The 27,053-nt window shown below is 38.3% G+C and overlaps 1 protein-coding gene across 6 annotated transcripts in view; it reads left to right on the top strand.

Moving 5' to 3' along the window:
- The window catches only part of Fmn1 (formin 1), a 399,662-nt gene that overhangs the window by 250,895 nt on the left and 121,714 nt on the right, over window positions 1-27,053 (top strand). For all 6 annotated transcript variants that reach the window (XR_007343831.1, XM_048793077.1, XM_015480855.2 and 3 more), the window contains 5 exons: window positions 14,206-14,267; window positions 16,331-16,419; window positions 22,914-23,043; window positions 23,931-24,077; window positions 25,327-25,386. Coding sequence is in view for 5 of the 6 variants with exons in the window: in XM_048793077.1 (XP_048649034.1) it covers window positions 14,206-14,267; window positions 16,331-16,419; window positions 22,914-23,043; window positions 23,931-24,077; window positions 25,327-25,386 (488 nt within the window). In the remaining variant the exon portion in view is untranslated. The remainder of the gene's footprint in view (window positions 1-14,205; window positions 14,268-16,330; window positions 16,420-22,913; window positions 23,044-23,930; window positions 24,078-25,326; window positions 25,387-27,053) is intronic.

The following is a 27,053-nucleotide window of genomic DNA, read 5'->3' as shown; positions in this document are numbered from 1 at the left end:
TCACTTTGTTGTTGGTGATGGTGTGGTTCTTTTTCCCTACTTGGTTATCTTTGGCTCAGTTTTAAATAAAAGACATTTATAAAAGAAAAAAAAATATTTTTGTGTACTTCTCTGGATTTCTAGAAAAGGGAATCAAAAGCCATCATACTTTTTTAAAAATTTGTATCTTTCATTAGAACAATGTTCCCTTTTCTCAGTAATAAATTAAATGTAAATCTTAATTTTGGCATGTCACTTACAATGTTTTCTGAGTGGACTACAATCTTTAAGGTGGCTTCAGTAGAATTAAGCGTTGGTTTAACAGTGGGAGCACTCTGAAGCTACCCCACCCTTCGGTTTTTCTTGGTGTTGCTTGTTCCTTTTTACCCTGTGACTCAGCCACTCCTGAAGGCCTAAACCAAGAGGCTCTTGAGATCCTTTCACATGCTGCTTTTCCTTTTAAAGTAGCTTTCTCAGGGGCTTAAAATTTTGCTGTATTATAAAAGATTTTAAATTCCACAAAAGGCTGGAAATATGGATATCCAAAGTAAATGACAGTTACAAGTATTTGGATAAGTGAAACGTTTTTAACATTTATGTTCAACAGTAGAACTGAATATATAAGTATGAATATTAAACCTTGGGAAACATTGTGGTAACTAGATTTCTTTGACTTTGGGGCACTAGGATTCTTCAGTGACTTTAGAAAGATCTAAAGTTAGGTCTTCTAGGAGAAGTATTCAAATCAGGAGAATGTGATGCTACGGCAAAGAAAAAAAGGGAAGAAAGGAAAAAAAATTCTGCAGGGGAGTTGGTAGTCTTGTGGTGGGAAAGTAACTCTCTGAGGCAGTCATTGCAATGAGAAGGGGATTCTGCAGGTGTGGTGGGAGAGTCTTGTTGTGAACAACATGTCTCGCCAGGTGTGCTTGGTTTCACCACCATGGCCTTTATGCAGTTCCTATTAGCCATGTCCTGCTTCAGGATGACAGATTGCCACATGAACAAGGGTCATTCTAGCCCCATGATACTGTAGTTCACTGCTCAGGATCATAAACCTTCCCATGGAATTCCAGCCTCATTGGCTCAATATTCATTGTAAGTTGAGTAAAAATTATTTCACCCAGACCTTTCCAAGATTCTACTTTGGGCAAGAACATGCCTTTGTGAAGCAAAAACCAACTCTTATTTCAGCATTGGAGATGCAAACTGGCATCACATAAATCTAAGTAGTGCGAGCATGATTTTAGCTCTTCCGTCTGCCTCAGGCACCTATGTATCCACTACAGAGTTGGCTCCTAAGTTCTAAAAAATAATCTCCATTCCATTTTTTCCTTTAGCAATGTATTCCAGATGAACCCTTGACTGACACTGGCACGTGGAGGTCACTAAGAGTCAGGGCTTTGTCAGTTATATTTCATTCTGAATCCATGTCTGGTCATAAATGGAATGTGCTTGGCCTTGTGTTGTCATTCTGTTGAAAGGACTCCCTGTGCTGAGGTTGGCCTGAAACATTTACTTTTATGTGAGGGGAGATGTGATTGGAGGTGGCCAGCTGGCAGCCAGGCAGTCTCACAGTGTATCAGCCTTGGTGAAATGACCATACTTCAGAAGCCTCTGGTTTATTCCTAAGCCTTCTGGTCATATATTCATCTTTGTCAGGGCACAAAGACCAGAGGCATTAACTCACATTTTCCAAACTTACAAGAAGCTGATATATAAACCAGAACCCTAGTTTGTTCACTTAGGGAGGAGAATATTTCTTTGTTATGAATAAAGTATCTTATCTGCTCAATGTTTTCTCCATCACTTGTCTCTGTGTGGCATTGTATCTCTTCCTGATGTTTTCCCCACGAAAATGCAGTCTCCTTCACCCTATCCCTATCATGTGCATAGCACACAGTGAGTGTGTTTTGAATGGATGAGCAGAGGGATCAATGAGAAGAGACAGGAAGGTATGAGTAGAAAGGAACAGTTCTGATTCTTGGAAATGCCTGATTCTTATAAAAAATATTATTCTGTTTGTAGGAACAGAAGTACCTACGGGTATCCTGAAGAGCTTCAAGCATTCCAGTTTTCTAAATAACAATTTTGACATTTCAATCTTGTCTTGCTGGGATTACAGCTTTGTCATCTTGATAAGAGTTTTAAGTATTTCAGTACAAAGGTACCTCCCACAAATAGATGAGATCGATAATCTGGCTTTTACTGGTCTAGGTCTTTTTTTTTCCTTCCACTTTTTTTATGGGCACATTATAAGTTGTACATAACAATGGTATTTGTTGTTACATATCATATATGCACATAATTAAACAACTTAATTTAGCCAATATCACTGCCCAGCAATTTCCCCTTCTCTCCCCACCTCCCGTCCCTTGACCTCTTTCCTCTACTGATCTCCTTTTGATTTTCATGAGATCTCCCCCTCTTTCTTTTCCTTTTTCTTTTCTAGGTTCTGCATATGAGAGAAACATACAACCCTTGACCTTCTGAGTTTGACTTATTTTGCTTAACATAATGGTCTCTAGTTTTATTCATTTTCCTGAAAACTGGACCAGTTCTTAAAGAGCAACCTGGTTTTTCTTATTGGTATGGTGAGCACTACTCTATGTGGTCCACTAGGGCGGTCTGTCTACAGTGTACATTCAGGAAGTGAAATTTTGCAATTCTATGTTCAAGCTCTTGTGGTTAATAAATAACAACCAGTTTTTGTACCTTTATGTTATGTTTATTTGCTTTCTAGGAAGTTCTCTGATTAAGTATTGCTTACAACTAATTGGTCTAATGCATCATGTATTAAAGCCATATATTCAAATGTTTGTTAAATTTAATTTGATTATTTTAATAGACTAAGCCTTAGTCTATATAGAATCAGAATGTCACATATTCCATTCTGGTGCATTTGGGTAAAACTAACTGCCTGTCTTTAACATGTATTAAATGCCAGCTCTTATCAGGCACCATGATTTCAACAACATTTAAAATTTTAAGTATAACATTTTGGAAAGCTCACACGATGGTGGGAGGGGATGTACAAGCAGCCAAGACTGCAGTAGAGTGGGCTATGAAATAACAGAAATATCTTTACTCTTCACGTACAACTTTAGATGAGTCTTAGAGGATGAGTTCTTACACACAGAGACAGAGCTCTTCGCCTAGAGGAAAGAACAGGAAATAAGACTTGCAAAAGGGGACACAACTTACATGTACAGAATGCATAAGAATGTGGTTTGTTTCAGGGGTAAGGCTGGAAAAACAAGCAGCATCCAAAACAGGAAGGGCCCAGAATGTCATCACATGAAGTCTGGACCTTTTGCATCAGTGCCAGAGATAAGATCTTTTAGGGGAACAGTGCTGACTGATTGTGAGTGCAGTAGTGTCTCTGAGACCGACCTTGAAGGCCCTATGTGCTCTGTATCTCTAACTTCCTTCCCTTTGCTCCTCTAGCCTTCCTGCCCACTGCACTTCTAGCTAGCCACAGTGATCATCTTTGATTCCTTGAAAAGGGCAAGTTCTTCCCTCCTTTTGTATCTTTGGATGCATAGTACATTGTCTCTATCTGGAATGCTCTATACAGCTAGCTTTTTCTTTAATGTAGGTTTCAGCTTAAATGTCACCTCAAAAAAGGCCTTCTCACATCCTTGCTTCCTAATAGAACTCATCCTAAGTTAATTATCTCACTTTCTCCCTACTTAATGTTGTATTCAAGTATCTGCTTATGTTCTTATTTACATCAACTACCAGAACATTAGCTCCGAGATGGAGACTGCTTTTTGATATGTCCCCAGCACCTTGCACTTGATTCCAGCATACAGGTGCTGATCTAAGTGCCTGTTGGATGAATAAACAAAAATGAAATTAAAGGAGGATAAGTCTGCTAGAAAGAGTTTGCAACTGTTCAGATGATAAGTGATAAAGGCCAGAACTAAGACTGCATCTATAGAAATGTACTGCAGAGAGTGATGAAGAAGAAATTCAGCCGGCACCCTTAGATTTTGGATTCAGCAAGAGTGTGCATAATGATACAAAACTTGAAAAGTAGAAATGTAGAACAAAAGCAGTTTAATGAATATAACTAGAGATCATTATGTTAATGGCAGTAGGTGGATAAGGCTAGGTGAGACATAAAATAAACCTCAAAGAGGAACCTCTACCTGGTTCTCTTTACCCAAAGAGATGTTTGACATCTTTCAGAACAAAGCCAAATCCTCATATACTGCCTGAAATCTAAAACTCTGAATCACCAAAGGAAAGCCTTGGTTGTTGGAGAGAATGGTTCCAGGAGGCTGACCATCCTGCCCACAGAGCCTGGACAGATTCCGAATAAGTGACTGCTGGTGTTCCATCTGCTAGATGGGATGACTTATATTTAAAAGCATTTGGCATCTGTGGACACAGCAACTGCCTATCATGATTGAAAATGAGTGTTTTCATTCCACATTAGTGATTTCCTCTAATTCTGTCCCAGGGGATATGGAAAATTGCTGTTGACTATTCTTGATATAAACCTCCATATGCATTGCCACACACTAGGTGCCAGAAACCTCCTGGCATTCGTGTGGAATTTCCCGTACACTCAGAATTCATATTTATAATATTTAATCTAACATCAAAATAAAACATTTTTCACTTTAGTTTCTACCAGTCCAGAGTCTCAGCCTGAGCATTCAGCTGCATCATAACCTATCTTTCTGTTGAGGAATCTCAGTACAAGAAAGGGATACTGATTGGTTATTTTATGCTCAAGAGACCAAAACCCAGATCTGAGAATGCCCTCTGGACCTTATCTGTTTTGGCCTTAATAATATCTAAAATCTTATGTCCAGATTTATGGGAGCTGTCTAAAACATAATAGATTTGGTCAGACATCTGAAATTGACCACAATTTATTTAGGACTTTCCTGAGGAAAATCTCACTCTAGCCTAGAGAAGTCACTACTCAAAAGGCATTTCACTTCCAAAATTTTTTATAGTGTACCCTACCAGTAAAAAGTTTTAGAGCATGGTTTTCCAAGATATGTTTTTTAAAATGTGTATGTTACATAAATGCATTACAAAATTTACATGCTCATTTTAAAACAGGGAAATCTGAATTAAAATGAGATCAATAATACTTTTAAATGCCTTGCTAATTTTGATGGTTTCTGGTTCTCATTAACCTAACACAATTAGGACAAGGCTCATTGTTGACAATAGTGAATCTAAACCCACATTTTAGATAGTCTTCTTGATAATTTTTTTAATTAATGTTCACAGAGCTCAACTTCTTAGCAGATCTACTGTGACCATCCTTACTTTTACTCTGTTCTGTGTCTGACAAAGAGCTTGTGCTCACCATCATCTACTCTATCATTTTCTTATTTTGATAGATATAAGTCTATAGTTGTTTTTTTTTTTTCAGGAATCTTGACTTCAGCTTATTTATTTTGTGAAATTCGGCTGAAAGCAGAGTTTAGAATCAAAAAACTTACTTTAATTTCCCCCTCAAGTCTCATAGTATGTCAAAAACAAAGGAGGAGTGGATGTCATACATGAAGGAGGTTACTCTCTAAGTGACATCATCATGTCACTCAGTGAATGGGCCAGTGTCAATAAACTCATTAAAAATATATATATATGTTAAAATTTTTTAATAAAATAAACATAAATAGTAGCTCTATCATTTCCTTTTTCTTCCCCACTTTTTCTTCCTCTCTAAAACACCTGAGCAGCAGGACTTCACCCACCTCTTTCTAAACCATTATACATTCTTTAACTTGCAGAGCTGAGACCAACAAGCAGAGGGTGGCATTTCTTTGTACTTTACCTTCAGGCATCTGGCTGAGACCATCCAATCTGCCTGGAATGTAATTTCAGCTTAAAAGAACCAGAACTAATGGAAGAACAGAAGCCGCTTAACCCGAACGTTTCTCATTCCACTGGCCTTCAGAGAACAGAGGGGATAAGGGAGAGGAAGTTTTGTGAATTCTGTGCTCTGTGCACTTCTTTAAGGTTTGAACCATGAGCAATTTTAATTGTACCTCTAAAGTGGCTCCTTGGCCACCTTCAGGTATAGTACATGCCTAGACTTAAGCGAGAATTATGATTTTTGCTCTGTGAGATTGAGTGATTTTGAGAATTTGGAATAGATTAGCAAAATACTCCTTGTTTATAGGAGTTTTATGAGGTAAGTGTCATTTTTTTCCACCTCTGAACATCTCCCTTTTTATCTTTTTACATTCACCTTTCATTCCATGGATACCTGAATTAAGGTCTCTACTTAGTCATATAACAGTGTAGTTAAGGTTAGAAACTATGTTCCCTTGATATTTTTTATCCTCTGTGTTTCTGGAAGCAACTTTTGTTTGTGCTCTTTCATTTTTCTGTATGAGCTTTTGCTTCCCTGGGTTTTGTCATGGTTGTAATAGCTAATAGCAATTAATTATTAATCCTTCTAATGTGGTGGACAGAGGTTCCTTTGAGCTGCTTCCTAACTGGTCCCTCAAGCATTTCATTTGGATACTGGCATCCAGCAAAAGTTCTTGCACATCTTTGTCTGCATAGGTGAGCCTGGCACCTATCACAGGTAGATCATAGTGCCAGTTGGGGGAAATCAAGGCATACTGAAGAGAGGTTCTGGGGGATTTGGGACTACTATAAAGAGCTGTGGTCTCAGAGCACTTCTGGGAGCAAGTCCTGTCCGCTGGCCTCTTTGCATCTCTCTCTACCTGCCCGGCCTTTCATGTTTTGTACTTTTATCTTGGATTTGGTCTTCCTTCTGAGTGATGGGCTCATTATTGGGTATTGAGACTGTGGAAAGATGTTCCAGATCCCTTTCTCTTCAACTTTCAGATTGTATCATTGCCTCCTTTCATGAACCCCATGTTTTCTTTCTTTTTCCTTGGTAGAGGTTGGGACAATAAGTTTGTTAGAGTTTTGGGGGATAGGTTATGCAGGATTTTAAAAAACTGTCTTGTGTTACTTACCTCATTCTGTTTTCTTTTCCTTAGCAATTGAGCTTTTTATTGAGGCCTTAAAAACTGACTGTAATTTGGATAAAACATTTAAGTTTTACATTGGCTAATTGGAAGTGAACATTGTCAACAAATAATTTTCATTAGTAGAGTCAAATAATCCTATCAGCCTTTGCTTTGTTGGGCTGGAAATAGATTGAATCCATGTACAAGAATTATTAAACACTAGTTTGTGCAAGGCAATCGTGTCAGCTACCTAAGGGAATACAAAAAAGAAGAAATGGGTTGTATCAGAATTATTCTTAAAATCAATATTGGCCAAAACCTGATGAACCAACCCAATCCTGTGAGATCTTCCACATGTCAGATGACCAGATTTCTCTTGGCTAATTTAAACAGGCTAAGATGTGCATCTTCTCTACCCTGGTCTCCCTCCTTTGCCACCTAAAGGTGGCTTTTTCCCTCTAAAAGAATAATGTCCTAAGTGACTTTGCTTGTTTTTTTTAATAATTAGAATTATTTTTTAATAATTAGAAGCAAGCACATTTTTTGTTTATCTGAACGTGGTACACTTGGAGATAGAAAAGTGTTCAGAGTTAAAAAATGGGAAAGGCAGCGGAGCACAACAGACACTAGGATGGCAATTTGTAAATCAATGGATGTGTAACTGATGTGATTCTGCAATCTGTGTATGGGGTGAAGGTGGGAGTTCATAACCCACTTGAATCAAAGTGTCAAATATGATATGCCAAGAAATTTGTAACGTTTTGAACAACCCACAATAAAAAATTTAAAAAAAAATAAATAAAAAGAAGAAAAGACAAAAACAGGCATATACGCACACTTACAACTGAAAAATGATTATATGTTTAAAGTCATACATCAGAGTATTTAGGATTTCCTATGTATGATCATCTCTTCTTTTCACCTGGATTTTCTTCCCCTTGTGGTGAAGGTGCTAATGAGCAAAGAAATGGGAAAGGTAATCAGCCAGAGGGAGGAGAAGAATCAAAGACCTAGATAATTCACAAACTGGAAAATGAGCTCTTAACTAATCAAGACTGGATTGTAAATAGGATAGAAAGAATTTATCTCTGGTATTGGCCTGAATAGCATTTCTACCCAATCCAAGAAAGTATTTGTGAATTTCACAGTTGGCTATTTTTTTTCTCCCTTTGAGATTTTTTTTTTCTGAACTAATTATCCATTGTGTACATGAAGCAAAGAAATAACTTATCGTTAAAGTCATTTTTGAGGTGGATATTTCACTTTGCATGTTGTTAAAATGCCTAGGGCATTAATAAGGAATGAGTTAACTTTATTAATACAGCTTCTTTGGGGAGTTTCTGATCTATATACTGATCACCCAAAAGGAAAATTTCTGTAATATTTTATTCATGCAAAATTTAGGGGAGTAACTAGATTGACTAATCTTTCCATAATAAATAATTTAATTAAAAAAAAATGGCTGGAGGGCTAAAAGAATTCCTGTTGCTCTTCCCACTTACCCTTGTGAAAAGCCAGCTCTGAGCTGGAGAGGGAATTTACCTATTGTGTGAGACCCTGACCCTGCGCATGTGCCTAAAGCAGGCACATAGTTTTTATGTGTGCCTGTTAGTTTGAATTTGTGATACTGATCTGCTTTTTGTCCCTGCTGACGGTTATTATATCTTAATGGGCGAAACACTACTCTAATGATCCTTGTGTATATAATTCTTGTAGTACAGAGCAGGCACCAGAGGACCACATAAAAATGTTTGCCTCAATTTCCCTGCAAAAAAGAAGCCCAGAAACCAGACTTGACCAAGTAACAGATTTTTAAAGGTAAAGGACCCCAATAAAATTACCAGCTTTTCACAGCGTGTGTCTACTTCCTTTCGACATATTGTGAGGTGTAGGTGAAATATTCTAACTGAACTGACAGTGTGAGCGGGGACAACTAAGGAGGGAGGGAGATAAAAGTAAAACCCACCAGGAATGATTGATATTGCAGTGGCAATGAGTTGTTGGGGTCTCCCTTTTGTGGATTTGACACTTCACCTTTCTGACACCATCTGCAGAAGTGTAGGAATAATGAGCCCTGTACTATGGAGCAAAAGCTAGTATTACTTTGAATTACTGTATCAAGGCTTTTAGGGCTTGCTTTAGAATTGTGTGGGTGTATATTTGTAGATTCTGTTTTTGGAATGAAAGATATGAATTGTGTGCTGTGTGTAAAATAGACAAGAGTGTATTTTTATAATATAAAATAGAGAGAGCCAGCTGATCATTTGCAACTCTAAAAATATTTTAATCAAAGATTTCTTTCCACATTGTGATGATAATTAATTGGTTTATGTAATGGCTTATAAGTTTTATGGTAAGGACTTTAAAGAATGACTTAAATCAGAGAGCATTTATTGTTTCTCACATACATTCTCACAGTATTTTAGGATAGAATTGTCAGGTATGGATACTGGCCCCTTAGGGATCTAAAACTACATTCGATGAAAAGGAACTGCAATTATGTACATGTAAGACAATTCTCCCAGGAGTCTTAGGACTTATGAGTTTTTATTTTTTAGATCTATGCCATTATTTTAACCTTCCTTGGATACTGTGTAAGATAGAAACAATAGAAACAGTTTCATTTCCTTGAGCTCCTGGGCTCAACCAGGTGATCAATCACTTGATATTGCTGCTTCCACCTTTGAATTTTATTGTACTTTTTAAATTTTATTTTTAAGATCTGTATATGGAAGAGAAGAGTCCTCAACGAAAACTTGGCCTTAATCCTAAATTAATCCCTTTGCTACTCTTTCCTTTACCAATTCCCTTTCCTATATTGCCTCCTTCCTCCCCAGACCCTGGGAGGAAGAACACTCACATCTGCTCTTGTGTTCTTCCACCTGCTTCTGTGGGTGAGGCACAGAGCTCTTCCCCTGATTTGAGCCTGAAAGCCCCTGAGCCATTTAATGATATTCCTATAGAGTATTCCACAGTGTATCTCCTTTGCCTTGCCCTTCTGTCATCACTATTCGGGTTTTTGCTAGCTCTTGACCACAGCAATAGGTTCCAAGCGGATCTTCCCAAAAATCTGATTTTCCCTGAATAATATAACTGTTTAATGCACTTCCCAGCTCAAAAGTGCTCAAAAACTCTCTGAGGTATATCAAGTGCATTACAGACTCTTCATCATGGCTTTCAAAATTCTACAATTTCTTGTCTCAAACTATGTTTGGAGGCTATCTCCCTAGTCCTTTTAATTTATTCTCTTGAGGCCAAAATTCCTGCCATTGCCAGAAGGTTCCATCAACCTGTTTGTATCTTCTTTCACATGGAATGTATTACAATCTTCCAGTGATGTTGATGGGCACTTACTGTAAATTTACAAATTGTCACTGCTTGAATGAGTGTGCCTGAATTAATGATGATTAGCAATGGGTGTTTCAAGTGACTGCCTGAGGGAATCTACCAATTTACTCTTAACCTTTTCCCCCAAGCTGATATTGCTATTTACAAAATTTTTTGAAGGTTAGAATGATGGGAAAGATATTTTCCTTGATTCATTCTTTAATAAAGAGAAAATTTTTTTATTAAACTAAAATATTTTTGTTATACTATATTCAGACAACCCGGGTATCCACACTGAATGTGTGAGTGGAGAATATGACTATGCAACTCTACTGACTAAGCCTAAAGTTTTGAACAGGAACACATCGAGAAGGAATAAACATCCTTAATTCAAATAAAAACCTCGCCCCATAATATAATACTTTCATCTGTTAAAATCTTATCTACCTGCAAAAAGTCTCTGTGTTCTTTTTCTGTAAGACCTCATGTCCTCTTTGTCAAGAAACTGTTTCTCACATCCACCTGAAAGACTCATCCTTTGGGGATCTTGGGGTACACGTCACACCCACCCATGTTTATTTTGTATCTATTGCACTTCAGTGGAAGTTGGAGTCACCCAGGTACTACGGTGGGATCTGTAGTCATCCAGGTGCATGAGGTAGCTTTCTCTGACTATAAGCTCTCACCATCTGGTGGAGGAAGGAGACTGTTACTGTGATACTGATTCTTAAAATCACTGTCTTCACCCTGTGTAAAATACGGGTGAGCTGCCATGGCAGAGGAAAAGATGGAGGAGTTAATGGTCTGAAGGTCAAGGGGTGTCCTTCCAGGGCAGCAAACCTTTGACCTCTGGGCCCTGGAAGATGAGGTGTGGAAAGGGAGAAAGGCAGGGCATGTTCAGGAATGGGGAGTTGCACAATGTGGCTGGGGCCTAAGGAGCGTGGAAATAGTAGAAGAGGAGATTGGAAATGCAGTTTGGGGTCAGGCCAAGGAGTGTGAACTTCACCAAGTATTTAAAGGAGTGACATCTAGGGTGTTTTAAACATCAAAATAAAACTTCAAATCTCATGTTTTAAAAAGTTAATTCTAGTGATACAATGAAAGATGGATTGGTAGGAAAGATGGATTCAAGATAAAAATTAGGTTAACTTTTTCAGATCCAGAAGTATCTTATATTTCCTTTAAGACCTGTGATACATCTGGGTTTTATAATTTAGAGATATTTGTACCTATTCCTATCCTATTAATAAATTGGGTCTTGTCTAAAGTTGGGTCTTGTCTGGGGTCTTAAAAGACCAAGAGGGTTTTGTAGCAACTTCTATTTGAAACATCCAAGAATTATGGGAAGTTAGATTTTATATTATAAATATATAAATACTAGTAGTTGTAGTTTTTTTGTCTAAATCTTTCCAGATGATAAAGGAGATAAGGCATTTACTAACATTAAAACACATTAACAATGTGTATATTTGAAATCATAATAGTCACTCATGCCTTGCTCTATGTGCTATGCCAAGCATATATATGAGGTCACTTTGTGTTTTCAGTAAGTTTACTGTATGCATTTTACAAATATGCTGAAGTCCAGACAATTTAACATGACATGTCAGGAACAGCATCATGTAGTAAATTTTTCTCTGTTCATGAGTCTGGTTTTTGGTTGTTTTTTTTTTTTTTTATTGTTTGTTTGTTTTTTTTTTTTTTGCATTGCTAGTTATCAAACCCAGGGCCTCATGTGTGCTGAGCAAGCCCTCTACCTCTGAGCTACATCCCCAGCCTGAGTCATCTCGGTCTTTCTTTGTACCTTATATGTGTTCCTTCTTCAAAAACAGGAACTTGCTTTTGCTGTTACCTCTTCCTGGCAGGTTCTTTACCTAGATATTTACAAAACTGACCTCTGCAGTCTTTTGTGTTACCTACTGCAAGAAGCCTTCCTTTTGTACATCCTATGTAGTGTTGCACATTTCTCTAGTCCACTTTCTTTAAGGTATATTGTTATTGGAAATTATGTATTTACTTGTTTAGTGTCTGTCCCCAATCTTAGGATATCAATTTCATGAGATCAAGTACTTTGAATGTCTTATACACCTCTGAATTACATGTCAAAGCATTTGAGAAAGCAGTTTCTGGAACTTAGTGTACATTCAACAACTCTCAATGTGGAGGCTGGTTGGGTGAATGGATGCATAAACATCTGCAGAGTCCAGGCTTATTTCTGGTCCCAATCTCTAGGTATTTTCATTTTGCTGCCTGGCACCTTGGAATATAATCCTTTGAACTATGTATCTGGGATCAAGGTGGGTAAACTTTTAAGATCAAGTACTTGCTCACTAAGGGAAAGAAAAGATCATTCTCATGAAACCATATTACTTAAATTAAGCATGTAGTTCATAATACCTGGGAAGTGTGATTAGATTAGAAGCAAACACATTTCTGACAAATTATTTCTAGAATTTTACTTACCTTTTCTTATGTATTCTTGCTGACTGAATTTTGTGGAATATTGGAATTGGCATAATTCTTGTCTTGTTTTTCTTTATTTTTTAAAAGCTCAGACATTTTAACAGGCCTATCTAATATATTAGTGAATTCAGTTGATCTCCACACACAAAATACCAGTCCTGAGAGCATAAACTCTTTCTTTCCTCAAACTCCATTTTTCTTTTGTGGTGTAATATTGGCCTTTTGGAAATATACTTTCCTTGGTCTTGGTGGAGTCTGAGATGACTGATTTTGTCACAAACACATCTTCTCCTCTCTTCTCACCATCCACATATCTAGGAGTAGCTTGCTGTTTAACAACTAAGTCAGAGATAATGGCCTGTGAAAGAATCTTAAGTATATTTCTCAGTATTTTGTGAAGTAACATGATCTTAGCTCAGTTAATTAATTTTGTTAAAATTGTATGAAGGGGTTCATACAATTGTAAAATAATTCAAAGGCAATCTGCCCTTTACCTTGATCCCTACCTTCTCCAAAAACATGGTGTAATGGAAATGAACAGAATAATGGTTGACAAGCAAAATTTTAAGGCATTCTAAATATCACTGGTTGGTTTAATAAAATTAATTAGCCTGCCACGGAGAAAATTTACTAGCGTGCTGGTTAATTTCACAATGTAAAGTCAGGGAAGGGAGCTAGGGTTGAGGGAACAAACCTTATTAGTTTTGAATAATTATTTAAAGATGTGGGCCTGCCAATTTCAAACACTTTGATAGCCAAATCCATTAAGGTTTTAAAATCTCCATGTCTGTATCCCTGCATATGCAGGAAGGAACCTCTCCAGATGAAATAATAAGCATATTAGTTAACTGCTAAATGATTCATTTAAGATACAAACAACAAGTAGAATCCTAATGAAACCATAGGACCTTACCTTAAAACTGGCTCATGGGAGGTTTCTATAATCTTAATTTGCCATTGATGCAATTATTGCTCTTTCTTGTCTTTTTAATCCAAACAAGATGTTTGCAGTGGCTGTGGAAAGGTGCCTGAAATCACATGCCTGAATTCATTTAATTTGCCAACATTGTCTTTTTTCTCTCTCCCTTTATGGTAATGGGCAAGAGTCAGTTCTGGTGCATTAGGTGCTAAATCTCTTCAATTACCAGCCGGGAAGAAAGATTTAAAATTGTGCTTCAAACCTACAAACTGATTTAGTTTTAAAGCACAAACACTTCTCCTGTGGAGTCTAAATTAAACTACAGAAAGGACGAAAAGCCTGAGGAATCAAACAAGGCAGGGCGAGGGATAGGAACCATTTTTGTTTTTTTTCATTTGAGCCCCCTGGTGATAAAAGAAGGGGGGCAGAAACAAGTTGAAAGATGCAACCCGTGTAAGAAAGAACAATATTATGTTGCTTGGAAGCTGGGCATGGAGTGAATATTGGTATTGAGATCAAATAAATTTATTACCTTTTTTTTTCTTTTTCTCTTTTTGGCAGCCATTTTTAACGTGGATGACTCTGTGGTTGATCTGGAGACCCTAGCAGCCTTATATGAAAACGTGAGTGTCAAAGATAGACAAAGCTGGAATTTTCATATTTTCTTTCAACGCTGAAAATCTCTGAGCCATTCATGTTCTTTGGTCATAAGAACTTTGACCTAGCATGGAAGAGTTTAATAATGGCATAGGGATGCAAGCTTGAGTGGGAGCAGACACGAAAGGAACGTAACTCCCACTGTGGGGTCTGGGTTGGTAGATCTCACTGCACTTTGCAAAGCAGAGAGGTTCAAGGTGGAGACCACATATGTGCCCTGGAATCCACCATATTGCTTGATGGCAGAGTGAGGGCAGGGAGGCTGGCCACATGATGTAGGCATACACCCATCCTTTGAGGAATAGGACTGCTAATACCTGCTTGGATGATTACCTAGTCCACACAGGCTGATGGCAGTGAATGTGGGGATCAGTTCAGTATGCTGAGGAGGATGTGTCTTGGATTCAGAGTCAGACAGTCTAGGTTTGAGGTACACCTCTACCAGTGCTTGCTGAGTAACTTTCTACCAGTTACTTAAGTGGCCAGTTACTGTTTGATCATCGGTAGAAGAGATTTTAGGTAGGACTCTACCTGAATTTTTTTTTGTACCAAGTAAGAATTTAATATATATATAGCAATACAATGTTTCTTGAAAGTAAAACAGCACTATACACACATTAGTTCTTTCAATTTGAGTTATATGCGGAAATAACCAGCAGAATGTGCAGGAAAGATGATATTGGAGAGTCAGAATCCCCATGATTTTGAATTGATGCAATTATTGCTCTTTCTTTTCTTTTTAATCCAAACAAGATGTTCACTGACTGTTAGAATGCAAAAACAAACAGACAAACAAACAAAAAAAGATATATAAATTGAATGAGATTCTCTTAAGTAATGATATTTCCCAGGGAGCTGCCTGAGACTCCAAGGAATGTTGTGAACACTCAGCTCAAAAGATGATTCATTTTAGTATTTATGTCCCCTGGGACCTTAAATCTCTTAAAGAAAATTTCCATAGTTTAATATTATAGGCCTGGTGGGATTGCCAATTCCCTGCTCATTTCACATCCTTTGTATACGTCAGAAGCTATTTAGTTTAACCTGCTGGGAAGTTCTCATGTTTTTGTCAATAAAACTTTCATTAATAAACCCAAAGGCACACAAATACCAGACCATGGGGAATTAATCCTGCATTTCTTGAGTACCTGGAGGTCAACGTGGTATAGTAGAAGGAAGGATTCCAAATCAGAAGCCCTTTACTGCTAGCTTAATGTGATCCTCAGTGGAATACCTGTGAAATGAGAATACGTTAATTGATGTTAAAGAACTTTGTCAAAAGCAAGGTACGTTCCAAAAGCTTTTTGTTGTTACTCTGGGCTCAGGACTTTGCACATGGATGGTACTTGTTAGCACACAATAGAGGCAAGCCACACACAACTGAAATAGTTGGATAAATGGAGAAAGTGTGTGATTAAATATAAAAAAAAAGTTGTAGACACGGTACTTATGAAATTCAGAAAAAGGGATGCTGACTTCACATAATGGAGTGGAAAGCCTCTGGAAGTTAGAGCTGTTCCAAGAGGATGTAAGCAAATACGAAGGACGACTTGCCCTTTATCTACTTATAGGGAATCGAAGGTAGCAAACTAATGTCCTGATTTCTGTTTCAGGCTGAGTGTACTGGTTATGACAATTTGCATTTGCCAGTGATTCTGAATGTTAACATCCATCAAAATCACCTGGAGGGTTTGCTGGACTTTGGAGTTTCTTATGTTTGGGGTGGTGGTGCCAACAATTTGGATTTCTAACAGTGGACAACAGCAGCATCAACATCAACAAAACCTTAAAGGATTCATGCCTTCTTCCTTCCTCAGTTACCTTTTTGGTTAAAATGTTTCATCTAAAAAGAATTGAAAAGTTTCTAGACCAAGAAAGGGGAGTCTTGTGGGAGAAGAGGCTTGATACATACAGAATCCAGGAGCTAATGCTGATACTGCAGGTCTGGGGACCACACTTTGAGACCTATTGCTGTAGATGGATTTCTCATTATACATTTAGTTTTGTTTTGTTTTCTGTTTCACTACAGAGAGGCCAAGAAGATGAATTGGTTAAAATAAGAAAATACTATGAGACATCCAAAGAAGAAGAATTAAAGCTGCTGGACAAACCTGAACAGTAAGGACACTAAAACAGTTTTCTGTTAGTACAAAAGATAAACTTCAGTCTCTCACTCCTTGCCTCCCCATTCTGAATAATCAAGTGTAAATTGTGCAGTGAGCTGAGTTACAACACCGTCCTTCCTGTGACCTATTGCGTACAGCAGAGTGACCCGGCTGCCGGGAAGAGCAGCACTGAGCTTTGTGCTGCTAGATGCAGTGTATTTCACACCATGCTCCCACCCCACATGACTCCCCTTGCTTGGTCTAGCAACTTTTTAATTCCTTCTAGACTAAACATTTTAACTCAAAGTGTAACTGAGGAAGGAAGAAGGTATTACTTCATTTAAGATTTTGCCAATCCAGTGAAAAGGATATTGGAGTCCCGGAATTCAAATTGATTTTCTTAAATGTCATGTTCGGTAAATGTAACTTTAATGTTCCAGATTTCTCCCAAACTTCTCCACTTGTTCTGCCCAAATTCAATGCTACTTTCCCATCCTCATTCTCTGTGGGCTTATTCTTCACTCACTTTAGGTGCTTCTCTGTACTTTGGGATGTCATTCCAAATTCTTTGAAACCCAGAACTCTGGTGCATAACTGAGTTCTTGGCTGGGCTCTTTGTGTCTGCAAGCCATAGACTGGTTCCTGGGGTCCTGCAGCCTAGGCCTAAACACCCTTTCAGGGGCCTTAGACCTGATTTTGAGTGGACAGGGGCCATCATGCCTGTTGTTATCTTGAATGTTTCATGTCCAATTCAGGCCAGCCCTCTCAACGTAGAAGCAAGACAAGTACAGAAAGCAAACCAGAAAGGGAATAATCCGATTTAAAAGCAGAAAGGAAATGGAGTTATCAGATTTAGTACAGAACCACAGACATCCAAGTTTCTGTGGCTTCTGCTGAAGCCTCCCTGCCTTGTTCTTGGGTCCCCTAGGATATTCCACTCCCAGTGAATACCTGGACATTCGGACCCATAAAAATACCTCTAACAAGTAGGTTTGTGGGTAGGGAAAGATGCCTAGGTTTGTTCAGTTACTGACAACCTTCGTGATGTTTTAAGAACCTTGGATTAGTTCTTCTCACATGGAGTTTTTGACAATACCCCTTGCTCTAAAACTAGTTCACAAAACCTAAGAATACTACAAATTGGCTCAAATAGGATTCCATTGCCCTTCTGCTCCACTGACCAGAGCCACCATCCTCACCAGCTCCCACCCCAGCTGATTCTGTGGCTCATTCCCAAGTCATGTTTCCTCATATGTTATGTAAATGAATTCCTGTTAAGGTGCTGATGACTGAAAGTTAAGTGACTGATAATGGAAATGGAGGGGTGGCATTTGGGAACCATAGGGCTTAACAATTTGGGGTAGGGTTAGTTATGCCAAGTTGTGTAGTGGAACTCAGTTCTAACCCTGGAGTTGGCAAACTTTCCAGTGACGGACCAGATGGTAAGTATTTTAGGCTTTGTGGATCAAGGAATCTGTCACAGCTGCTCAAGTCAGCCATTGTAGTACAGAAGCAACCACAGACAATATGTATGCAGAAGACATGCCCCCCCACCAAATTTTACTCAGGTATTTTAGTCAGCTTTTTCGCTGCTGTGACCAAAGGACACGACAAGGGTGAAATGACATGACAAGGACAGTTTTAGAGGAGGAAAAGTTTATTTTGTGGCCCACAGTTTCGGAGGTCTAAGTCCATAGGTGGCTGACTCCATTCCTCAGGGCTTAAGGTGAGTCAGAATATCATGGCAGAAGGGTGTGGTGGAAGAAAGCAGGTCAGGATGTGGCCACCACTAAGCAGAAAGAGAGCTCTGCTCAATAAGGATAAAATATAAACCCCAAAGTCAGGCCCCCAGAGACCCACCTCCTCCAGCTACACCACCCAGCTAATTCTTATCAGAGAATTAATGTCCTGATTAGGTTAAACTTTGTATAACCAGATCATTTTATCTGTAAACTTTCTTTCATTGTCTCACACATGAGCTTTTGGGGGATCTTAATCTCTAAATCATAACGCTAGAAATACTGAAGTTTGAATTTCATATCAATTTTATGTGCCATAAAATGTCATGCTTCTTTTGAATCTTTTTTCAACCATTTAAAAGTATGAAAACCATTCTTAGTTCATGAGCCATAGCAAAGTACATGGCAAATTGGCTTTCACCCATGGTCTGAAATTTGCTGACCCCTCACCCACTCAGCAAAACCTGCTCAAGCTATGGGGATGGTGATGGATGAAATGAGCAATTGAGGAGAGGCTTTGTGTTTCTGCCACAGGAGAATTTCCCTTTTTCTTTTGTGCTTCTGCCTTTTAGTTTTACTTCTCCAGACTAATTGCCAGGATGTAGAATAATGGTGGCAGGTAATTAGCAAACAACTAATTATTCCTGTTTTTTTTTTTTTTCTGTTGATTTGATGACCTAGGTAGAAGAGCAGTTATCTTTCTAGCTATAGTACTGGGGATTTAAACCATAGGCCCGCTACTTTGAAACATACCCACAACTCTTTTTTTTTTTTTTTAATTGTATTTTTATTTTAAGACAGGGTCTTGCTTAGCTGCTGAGGCTGGCCTCAAACTTATCCTCCTGTGTCAGCCTCCCAATTCACTAAAATTACAGGCATGCACCACAGCTCCCAGCTAGAAAAACAATTTTAAAGTTTATGAATGGTTATTGTGCTGACTTCCTGGACACTCACAGTTATTACTGACAGCAAAGAGGACCATCAGGTTGTGTTGGTGAAAAAATGTGCTTGGGCTCAGGTGGTGGAGGGTGAGGCATGGAGAGGTGGGGGCCCTGGGACCTGAGTGAATTTAGCCTTTGCTCTAGACCTCCTGCACCATCTAGCATTTATTTCATTTAGGCCAGAGGCTGATTCTCTGGCAACTTAGTTACCATTAACTCCAAGAGAGTGGACTATAAGCATGTTTTACATACTGGAAAATATGAATCATTTATAGTTAGCATTACAGTTTCCTAAGGATACTGTGGTGCCCAGTCCTATAAATCATAGCACGACAGGGCTGGTCTCATCACTCACCTCATCAACTCCCCTACACCCAAGTGCCAGATTTGGAAAGTCATTTCCCACAGAGGTGTCATCTGCGTGGGACCAGGCTGTCTGAGAGCCACTCCCTCTACAGATGGCCCTTGACTCCCTTTGTATTCTCCACTGAGATGGTGGTGCTGAGGCGAGTCTCCCCGGGGAATGGCTAGGCCTGATGCACCTACCCTGGTCTTGAATGAGGATGCCATTTATATCTGTTGGAATGCTTCGCTGGGGTCCACAGCTATCTTAGACCTCTGCAAACTGGGATCTGTTAGTGTTCTCCTCCCTAGAAGGACCCAGGTTACAGTATGGAATCACACTGTGTATATAGCCCTATGTGCCCATGCACTTCAGGTAATACCATTCAGAGATTTAAGGAATGATGATAAACCACATTATTTTCTTTAAAATAAAGGGCTATGAAGTATCATTTCAACTGCCAGCTGACTTGCATGTGGATGTGTAACCCACAGGCATGAGGCACAGAGCTTCTCTTCCTTATATAGACTGAAGTCGCAGTCCTTCCTGGGAAACTAAGCCTGCTTTTGTGGCTTCTTCAGGCTTCTCTATTATGGAACCTAAATACAAAGTTAGACTCTCTCAAAAGTAATTCAGTCAAATGAATATTTGTAAGTACCAAGGCCCAGTGTTCAAGGTATAGGCTCTGCCTGGAAATACATCAAAGGTTATTATCCCTGCATCTGTGGGTATAGTATAAAACACAGTTGGGGAAATGAGATATTTATCGGGTAATTACTTTCAATAGCCTATTCTTCTGGTACTTTGTAAGATAAATGCAAAAGGAGTTCTGGTTCTTTCCCTCAAGAATTTACATGGCTATTTTTGAACAGAAAATGACATAAAGTCACATTTTTCTTCTGAATTTTCTTCTCTGATATTCTGTATTTTCCCATTCTATGAGATATGTCAAAACCCAAACTCACAAGACATCCTGGACACTTGTCAACATCCCTTGGGAGTAGTTGGGTCTTGCTGCGTTAAGACTGTCCCATCTTTTACAACTCTGCAGGCCATCTTATCTTTCCTCTTGGAAGATTACAGCAGTGGTCTCATAGGTCTTCCAGCTTCAAATCTGCTGTCATCTTCACTCTGCTGGGCTGTTGCTATGGTGTTTGTCTAAAACAAAATCTAGAAGTATCACTTCTCTGTTTAATACCCTTCATTCATTCATGAAAAAATTAACTCCTTAATTTAGAATATAAAACCCATGTTAGCATCTGACTTTTGCTCATCTCCCCTGTAGAATGCGTTCAACCTGACAGCTCCTCTCACACACAAGCATCACAGGGCTCCAGGAAACCCAGCCAACAACATCCTCCAAGGCTCTGACTGACATCAGTGCCCCATGATGGCTTCCCATCATTCAGAGCACTTAACACACTCCACAGTAATCACTGATTTACTTCTCAGGAGTCAAGAAAGAATTGTGTGTAAGTTAAATCCTGTTCCCAGGTCTTAGCATGGTGCCTAACACCTTGTAAATTCTATCACACATGCTTGAAGGACTGGCTGACTGTTCTCAGGGCTGATGCTCTAGTGCTTATTTTCAGTGATAAGGTTCTAGCCAAAAGTAATGTAAAATCCCTCAACTTCCCACCCACCTCCAACTCTGTGTATGCATTCTAGACTTCACCATACAGAAAACTATGAAACTTTAGGAATCTTTGAGAGCCTTCATAGTTCCAGCCCTAATCCCTGTCAGGTTTAGTCCTGGAGATGCTCTAAATTCTATTTTTCTCTTTCTTGAGTAATGTAAGTTAATGAGCCTAAGGTCTCTTGTCTTCTGTTTGTCCTGAAGGTCCTCTTTGAGCCCATTAATAAGTCATTGCCTGCTTTTCATTTCTATCCTTGTGGGTGAGCTGAGGTGTTCATGTGTGTGTTCTCTTGTGGTCGCTGTAACTACTTCACTGCTGTGTTCATTTTAAGTATAACATATTGTGAGGATCTTCTGGGTCCTGCTCGGGGAATGATGTGTCATGGCACATTTGGTGGTGATGGGGAGAGGGGGTCAGGTAGAAATGAAGGGAAGTTTCTTTAGAGAGCTTTCAGCATCTACATAAATTTCCCCAAGACTCATCCCAGGACCAAATGCTGCTAGTCCTATGAGCTTTTTGTTTCTCATGTATTTGTGAAAATCAGTGATAACCTTGGTGGCAGTCATGATAAATGAATCATTTGTTTAATTCAATGTTGTATTTATGAAGAAACAGTTTACATACAGTGTAATTTTTTTCATCTTGTCCCAATGCAGAATTCTTAAGTTTCTACTTTTATATTATATCATCTGATTTTCATAATTATCAGTTATAGAACTTAAAAACAAAGCTTTGTTTTCTTTTGTGAGTCTTCCTTGCTTCATCTCAGTACCATTTAACAAAGGGAGAGACCATGACCTGATAATTAGAAATTTATGAATAGGTATAGAAGGTACAGAATATAAGCCAAGAAAACTTTTTTGGGTATAGAAAGAGGGAGGCTACAACTTTGCTCCTCTATAAAACCATTCTTGGTGAGACATTTCAAAATTTCAAGGTAATGATGTTATGAGTAGACCAAGACTTTCAGAAATATCAGTTAGTCATCATTTTGATTCCAGAATGAAATTAATGTCAGTTAGTGGATTCTCTCCCTTTCTGAATTCATATCCAGCTGTTTCCACCCTTTTCAGTTTATACCCTTTCCTCTGGTGGTTGGCCTGGAGAATATGTAGCTCTTCCAACTTAATTTTGCAAAGGACACCAGTGCCCAGCTGCTCAGACAGTGAGCTACTGTGTGTAGGTCAATACTCACCTTTAGCTTTTAAGATCTGTCTTGCCATATTTTTAAAGAAACTTAAAATTGTCTACTTCATGAGTATCTGCCTTGTTCCAACTACTGAGCTAGGAACTGTGTCTTTGTGGGTAAATTGATATAAAAAATAAATACATATATGGAGAATTAGATAATTATAGACTTATGTAATTGAGCAAAAATAGTAGCGATCTCACTTTTTAAGTCATTTAACCATAGATATTTGCCTCAAGTCTTCCCTTTGCTTAGACTGCAAAAATATACCTTTAGAGAATGCTGCACTACATTACAAAGAAGTTTATTGTGTAATTTTTTTTTAAGAACTAAAGACTAGAGCTTTCCATTTGGGTTTAATTTGGTTCTGGTAGCAGGATATAGATAACTTGTTCAGTACACGTGCATAACCTTCTGTTCCTAAAGTAATTTATATGCCTTATATTTATTTACCATCATACAAACCTATAAGGCTGTGGCCCTGTCATCAACAACAGAACACATATCCTTGAAATTTTTCAAGTTGACCTGATGCCTTTTAAAATTGCTAAATTGAAACTGTCAAATAAGGAATATTCTCATGTGAGACCTTGATAACAACTCTTCTTTTCCTTGTGACCACATATAAAGCAAAATTATTCATTTTTATTTTTTACAGATTTTTACATGAGTTAGCCCAGATCCCCAATTTTGCTGAACGTGCCCAGTGCATAATCTTCAGATCTGTTTTTTCTGAGGGCATCACCTCCTTGCACCGAAAAGTAGAGATTGTCACAAGAGCTTCTAAGGTACGTCTGCTGTGCAGTTTGAAAGCTAGCCTTACTCTTATAGGGAATGAAGGAGGAAATCGGGAGTGGGAGAGATTAAGGCTAATGCCTTGTAGAAACCCTTTTGGACTTCATGTTGTGTGCTTTTATAAGGGCAAATGTGATAGTTATAAGTATGTGTGTGCCCCTATGAGTGAAAGAAGGAGGGAGTGAAAAGAAGGTCCAGACTGGAGAAGAAAAGGAGGTGGAGGAAATGATGATGATGATGATAATAATAATAATAATAATAATAATAAAAAAATAGGAGAGGGAAAACAAATGAAATAGGGAGCTGAAAAGAATTCTAAGCATCTTGAAATTGTAAAAGTTAATAGACATACAACAAACACTTAATAAACATACATTTTAAAAACTTAATAAACATAACCTATGGCCTTAAAATGTGTTATTGTAGCTTACCTTTGAGGATCATACCCACACTTGCTACTACACATTTTACGATATTCATTATATAGATCCATACACCCAAACCAGATCCTGAAAAGATATTAAACTTCTTTCTGCTCAGAAGTCATCATAGGTTAAGCCTAACTATTCTAGCTCCATTTTATCAATCATTAAATACTTTAAGGTAAGTATTAAAAATAACACTGGCTCAAATGGAAATATAAATACTAAAATTTAATCCTTAGTAAGAACAGTTTATAATTTCATTGAGTAGAAAATGATGGCTGTTAATCCTTTATTTCAAAGACTTCTATGCCTTAGTAAAGTGTATTTTTTACTTTGCATTAACCCTGTAGGGGTTAAACCACCAAACAGTCTGTTGGGTTCCTAATAAGTATTCATTCAATGGACGTGGGTACATTTGGGATTCAGACCATAATAATTGGTATTTGACATTGCAGGGTTTGCTGCACATGAAGAGTGTGAAGGACATCTTAGGTCTCATTCTGGCATTTGGAAATTATATGAATGGAGGAAATAGGACTCGGGGACAAGCAGATGGATATAGCTTAGAAATTCTGCCCAAACTCAAGGACGTCAAAAGTCGGGTATTTATTCATATTTTCATAGTGAGTTCCTATGATCTGCCATCATTTTCCTTCTATGCCTTTAATAATTAAAAAAAAAGTATTCCAGATTGTTCCTTTTATCCTTAATCTCCCACCAACAATAATCATTTAGTTGAGAGCATTGCTTTTTTTTTTTTTTCTCCCTCTCACTGCTTTCTTTTGAATTTGGAGTAAAAACAGGTTTTGCTTATTAGACCTATTTTCTTTTTTTTTAAATTTTAATTTCTTATATGTGACAGCAGAATGCATTATGATTCATATTACACATATAGAGCACAATTTTTCATATCTCTAGTTGTATACTATTACACCTATTTTCATTGGTACAATCCCCAATCCTTTTTTTTTTCCTCTCTCTCTGTAACATACATGATAAGGTATTGAACTCCTAATGTAACAAGAGAGAAAAAGCACACAGAAATAGCTGGAGTGCAAAGGCTGTCATCTGTTTGAACTTAGTGTTGGCTACTTGTAATTTACTCATTCTTGAGTGGCAGAGCACTAGCACCATTGAATCACCAATTGAGCTGAGCATTTAAATTATTCTTTTGCCCACAACAATTGGGCTGGGGTCTACTGTCAAACTCTCTGCGCCTGATTATCATTTGGCTCCACACCCCTGCAGAGCGACCTCTTTAGAAACAGCTAGCCCATATCTAGGCGTCCCATGGGAAGGCAGGGGGGTGGAAGGAGGGGAAACTCACAGGCAAATTAGAATTAGACCCCTGTGAACAAGACACAAAGGCTGCCTTGTGGGAGGGCCTGCTCGCCCTGGCCTCCCAGGGTCATAAAGTGGCATGGCTTTCCTTTTAAGCTGGCTCTGATTGTTTTTCACGCCATTAAGAACACACATTTTTTGAAAGGTGGGAAGGGAGGGATGGTTTTCTGTTCTAGTCCACAGTTCCCTTTAGCACTCCCCACCCCCTTCTGTCTTGGCTCTATGCCAGAAAATACTGTGCAAGGATTTTTTTGTTTGTTTGTTTTAGCTGTTGTCTCAGAGGTCTCATAAATTATCTGTTTAATTTTTTCCACAAAGGACAGTATATTGTCATTTCTTTGTATATCTGGCATTTAAAAAGTAGATAAGACCAAGAGGAGGGAGGAAAATCTGCCCCATCTCAAATAGAATTAAGACCAGATCTCACAAATAGAGGTGTCGGCTCTCAACTATATACCATGGCAGATCTCACATGAATGATTGTCATTGGAGTTTCTCTTTCAAACCTAGGATAATGGAATTAATCTGGTGGACTATGTTGTGAAGTATTACCTTCGTTACTATGATCAGGTAAGAAATAGCATTATGTGGGAAGCTGCACTAGTGGGGTTTCAACTTTTACACATTGTTGGCATTCAGAAATTGGATGATGGATAGTTGGATGGATGGATTTCAAGTCCAACATAGAATCTGGGAGCTCTCCATACGCCTTGGTTTTCAGATGAGAACACTGAAGCCAAGAGAAGCGTTATTACAGAGCACAAACCTACCAACTCTCAATCCACTGTATAATGCAATTCAGAAAGACCCCTAGTTGCCTTAGTGCCTTCTAACCAGACTGCAAGATTCTCTGTGAACTCCAGATCCATTCAGTAACTGGTCGTAGTTTTAAAACTGGATTCTGCAATATAGAACAACATTTAGAAAATAAGATGCAGTAAAAGAAAGCCCAATATGTTACCAGTAATGCTTCTGTGAGCAAATTGACATAGAATCTGAAAACCAAAACAAAAAAACATTCTTTCTGGTTGGGTCGTGTTTGCAATTAGAAATAAACATGTCTGAAGAATCCACCTGAGCACAATTTTCTGTCTCAGAAAATATTCCTTTTCCTTAAACCAAAAACAAGGAGTCCTAACTTTGAGAAGAAAGAGGGACTGTTATTTAAGTTGTTGAGAAATACAGTAATCAATATGAACTGAAAAAGTCTCAGAGGAAAATGTTGTCGGGACTCCTGCGTAACTAGCCATGCAAGCTGTATTCTAGGCATAAGAAAAGAAGAACAAAGATCCCAGGCCTTGTTCTGGAAGGGTCTACATTTTACGCAGCAGACAACAGACAAAGCCCTCATGAGCTCTTTAATGATTCCTGTTGCTACTTCCCCGGCAAGTGAGTTCTCAGTGTGTCTAAAATCAGACTGATCATTCCACCCTCTCCAAACTTCTTCCCTATTTCTATCAAGGATATCATGAATTTGGGTCATTCAGACATGAAGGCATATGCTCCTATTTGGTTCTTCTCTGTCCTTCAACTAAGATGTTTCAAGTGTCTTTCCATATTTTTCCTTCCTACTTCCCTCAGCTCTCTAAGGCTTTCCATTAACTCATGTGGAAAATTTCAGTGCTTCCTGGCTCTTCACCCTACCCCCATATAGTGCCGGGCTAGGCCATCTCAAACTACAGTCTCTTTACCTGTGGCTCTGATGCCACGTTTTTTGCTCAAAAAAAAAAAAAAAAAAGAAAGAAAGAAAGAAAGAAATGGCTTCCCCATTTTCAAGTAAATTAAGACTCTACCCAATTTAATTCTGATCTTTTACAACCACACTTTTATTACTCTTCACTTATTCTGTGATCCAACCCAAGACCTGCTGTTTTCCAAACACACCCCAGGCCTTGCTTACTAATGTGTTTTCACTTCTGATGCTCTCCCTAACTCAAGCCTTTTTATAAATTTCCCTTTTCTCCCTTTTAGAAATAAATCTAAACATCCTTTGGGAGAAAATTCCCAATGACATGATTAGTATATGTATTATAGATTTACCCAGAAAAGTTTAGACCCTTGAAAAGAAAGTTGACATACTTTTACTGAGAATCAAAAAAGTAGCAAAAACAAAAACAAAAAGACACAGACATGTCCAATGGGTATATGGAAAAATGTTCAACATCATTAACCAACAGAGAAATGCAAATCAAAACCACAGAGAGATCCCCTTATACCTGTTAGGATGGCCACTATTA

This window comes from Marmota marmota, unplaced genomic scaffold (genome assembly GCF_001458135.2).
Source record: "Marmota marmota marmota unplaced genomic scaffold, marMar, whole genome shotgun sequence".
Taxonomy (NCBI): Eukaryota; Metazoa; Chordata; class Mammalia; order Rodentia; family Sciuridae; genus Marmota; species Marmota marmota.
The sequence above is the reverse complement of the archived record's forward strand: the minus strand, read 5'-3'. Positions and strand labels throughout refer to the sequence as shown.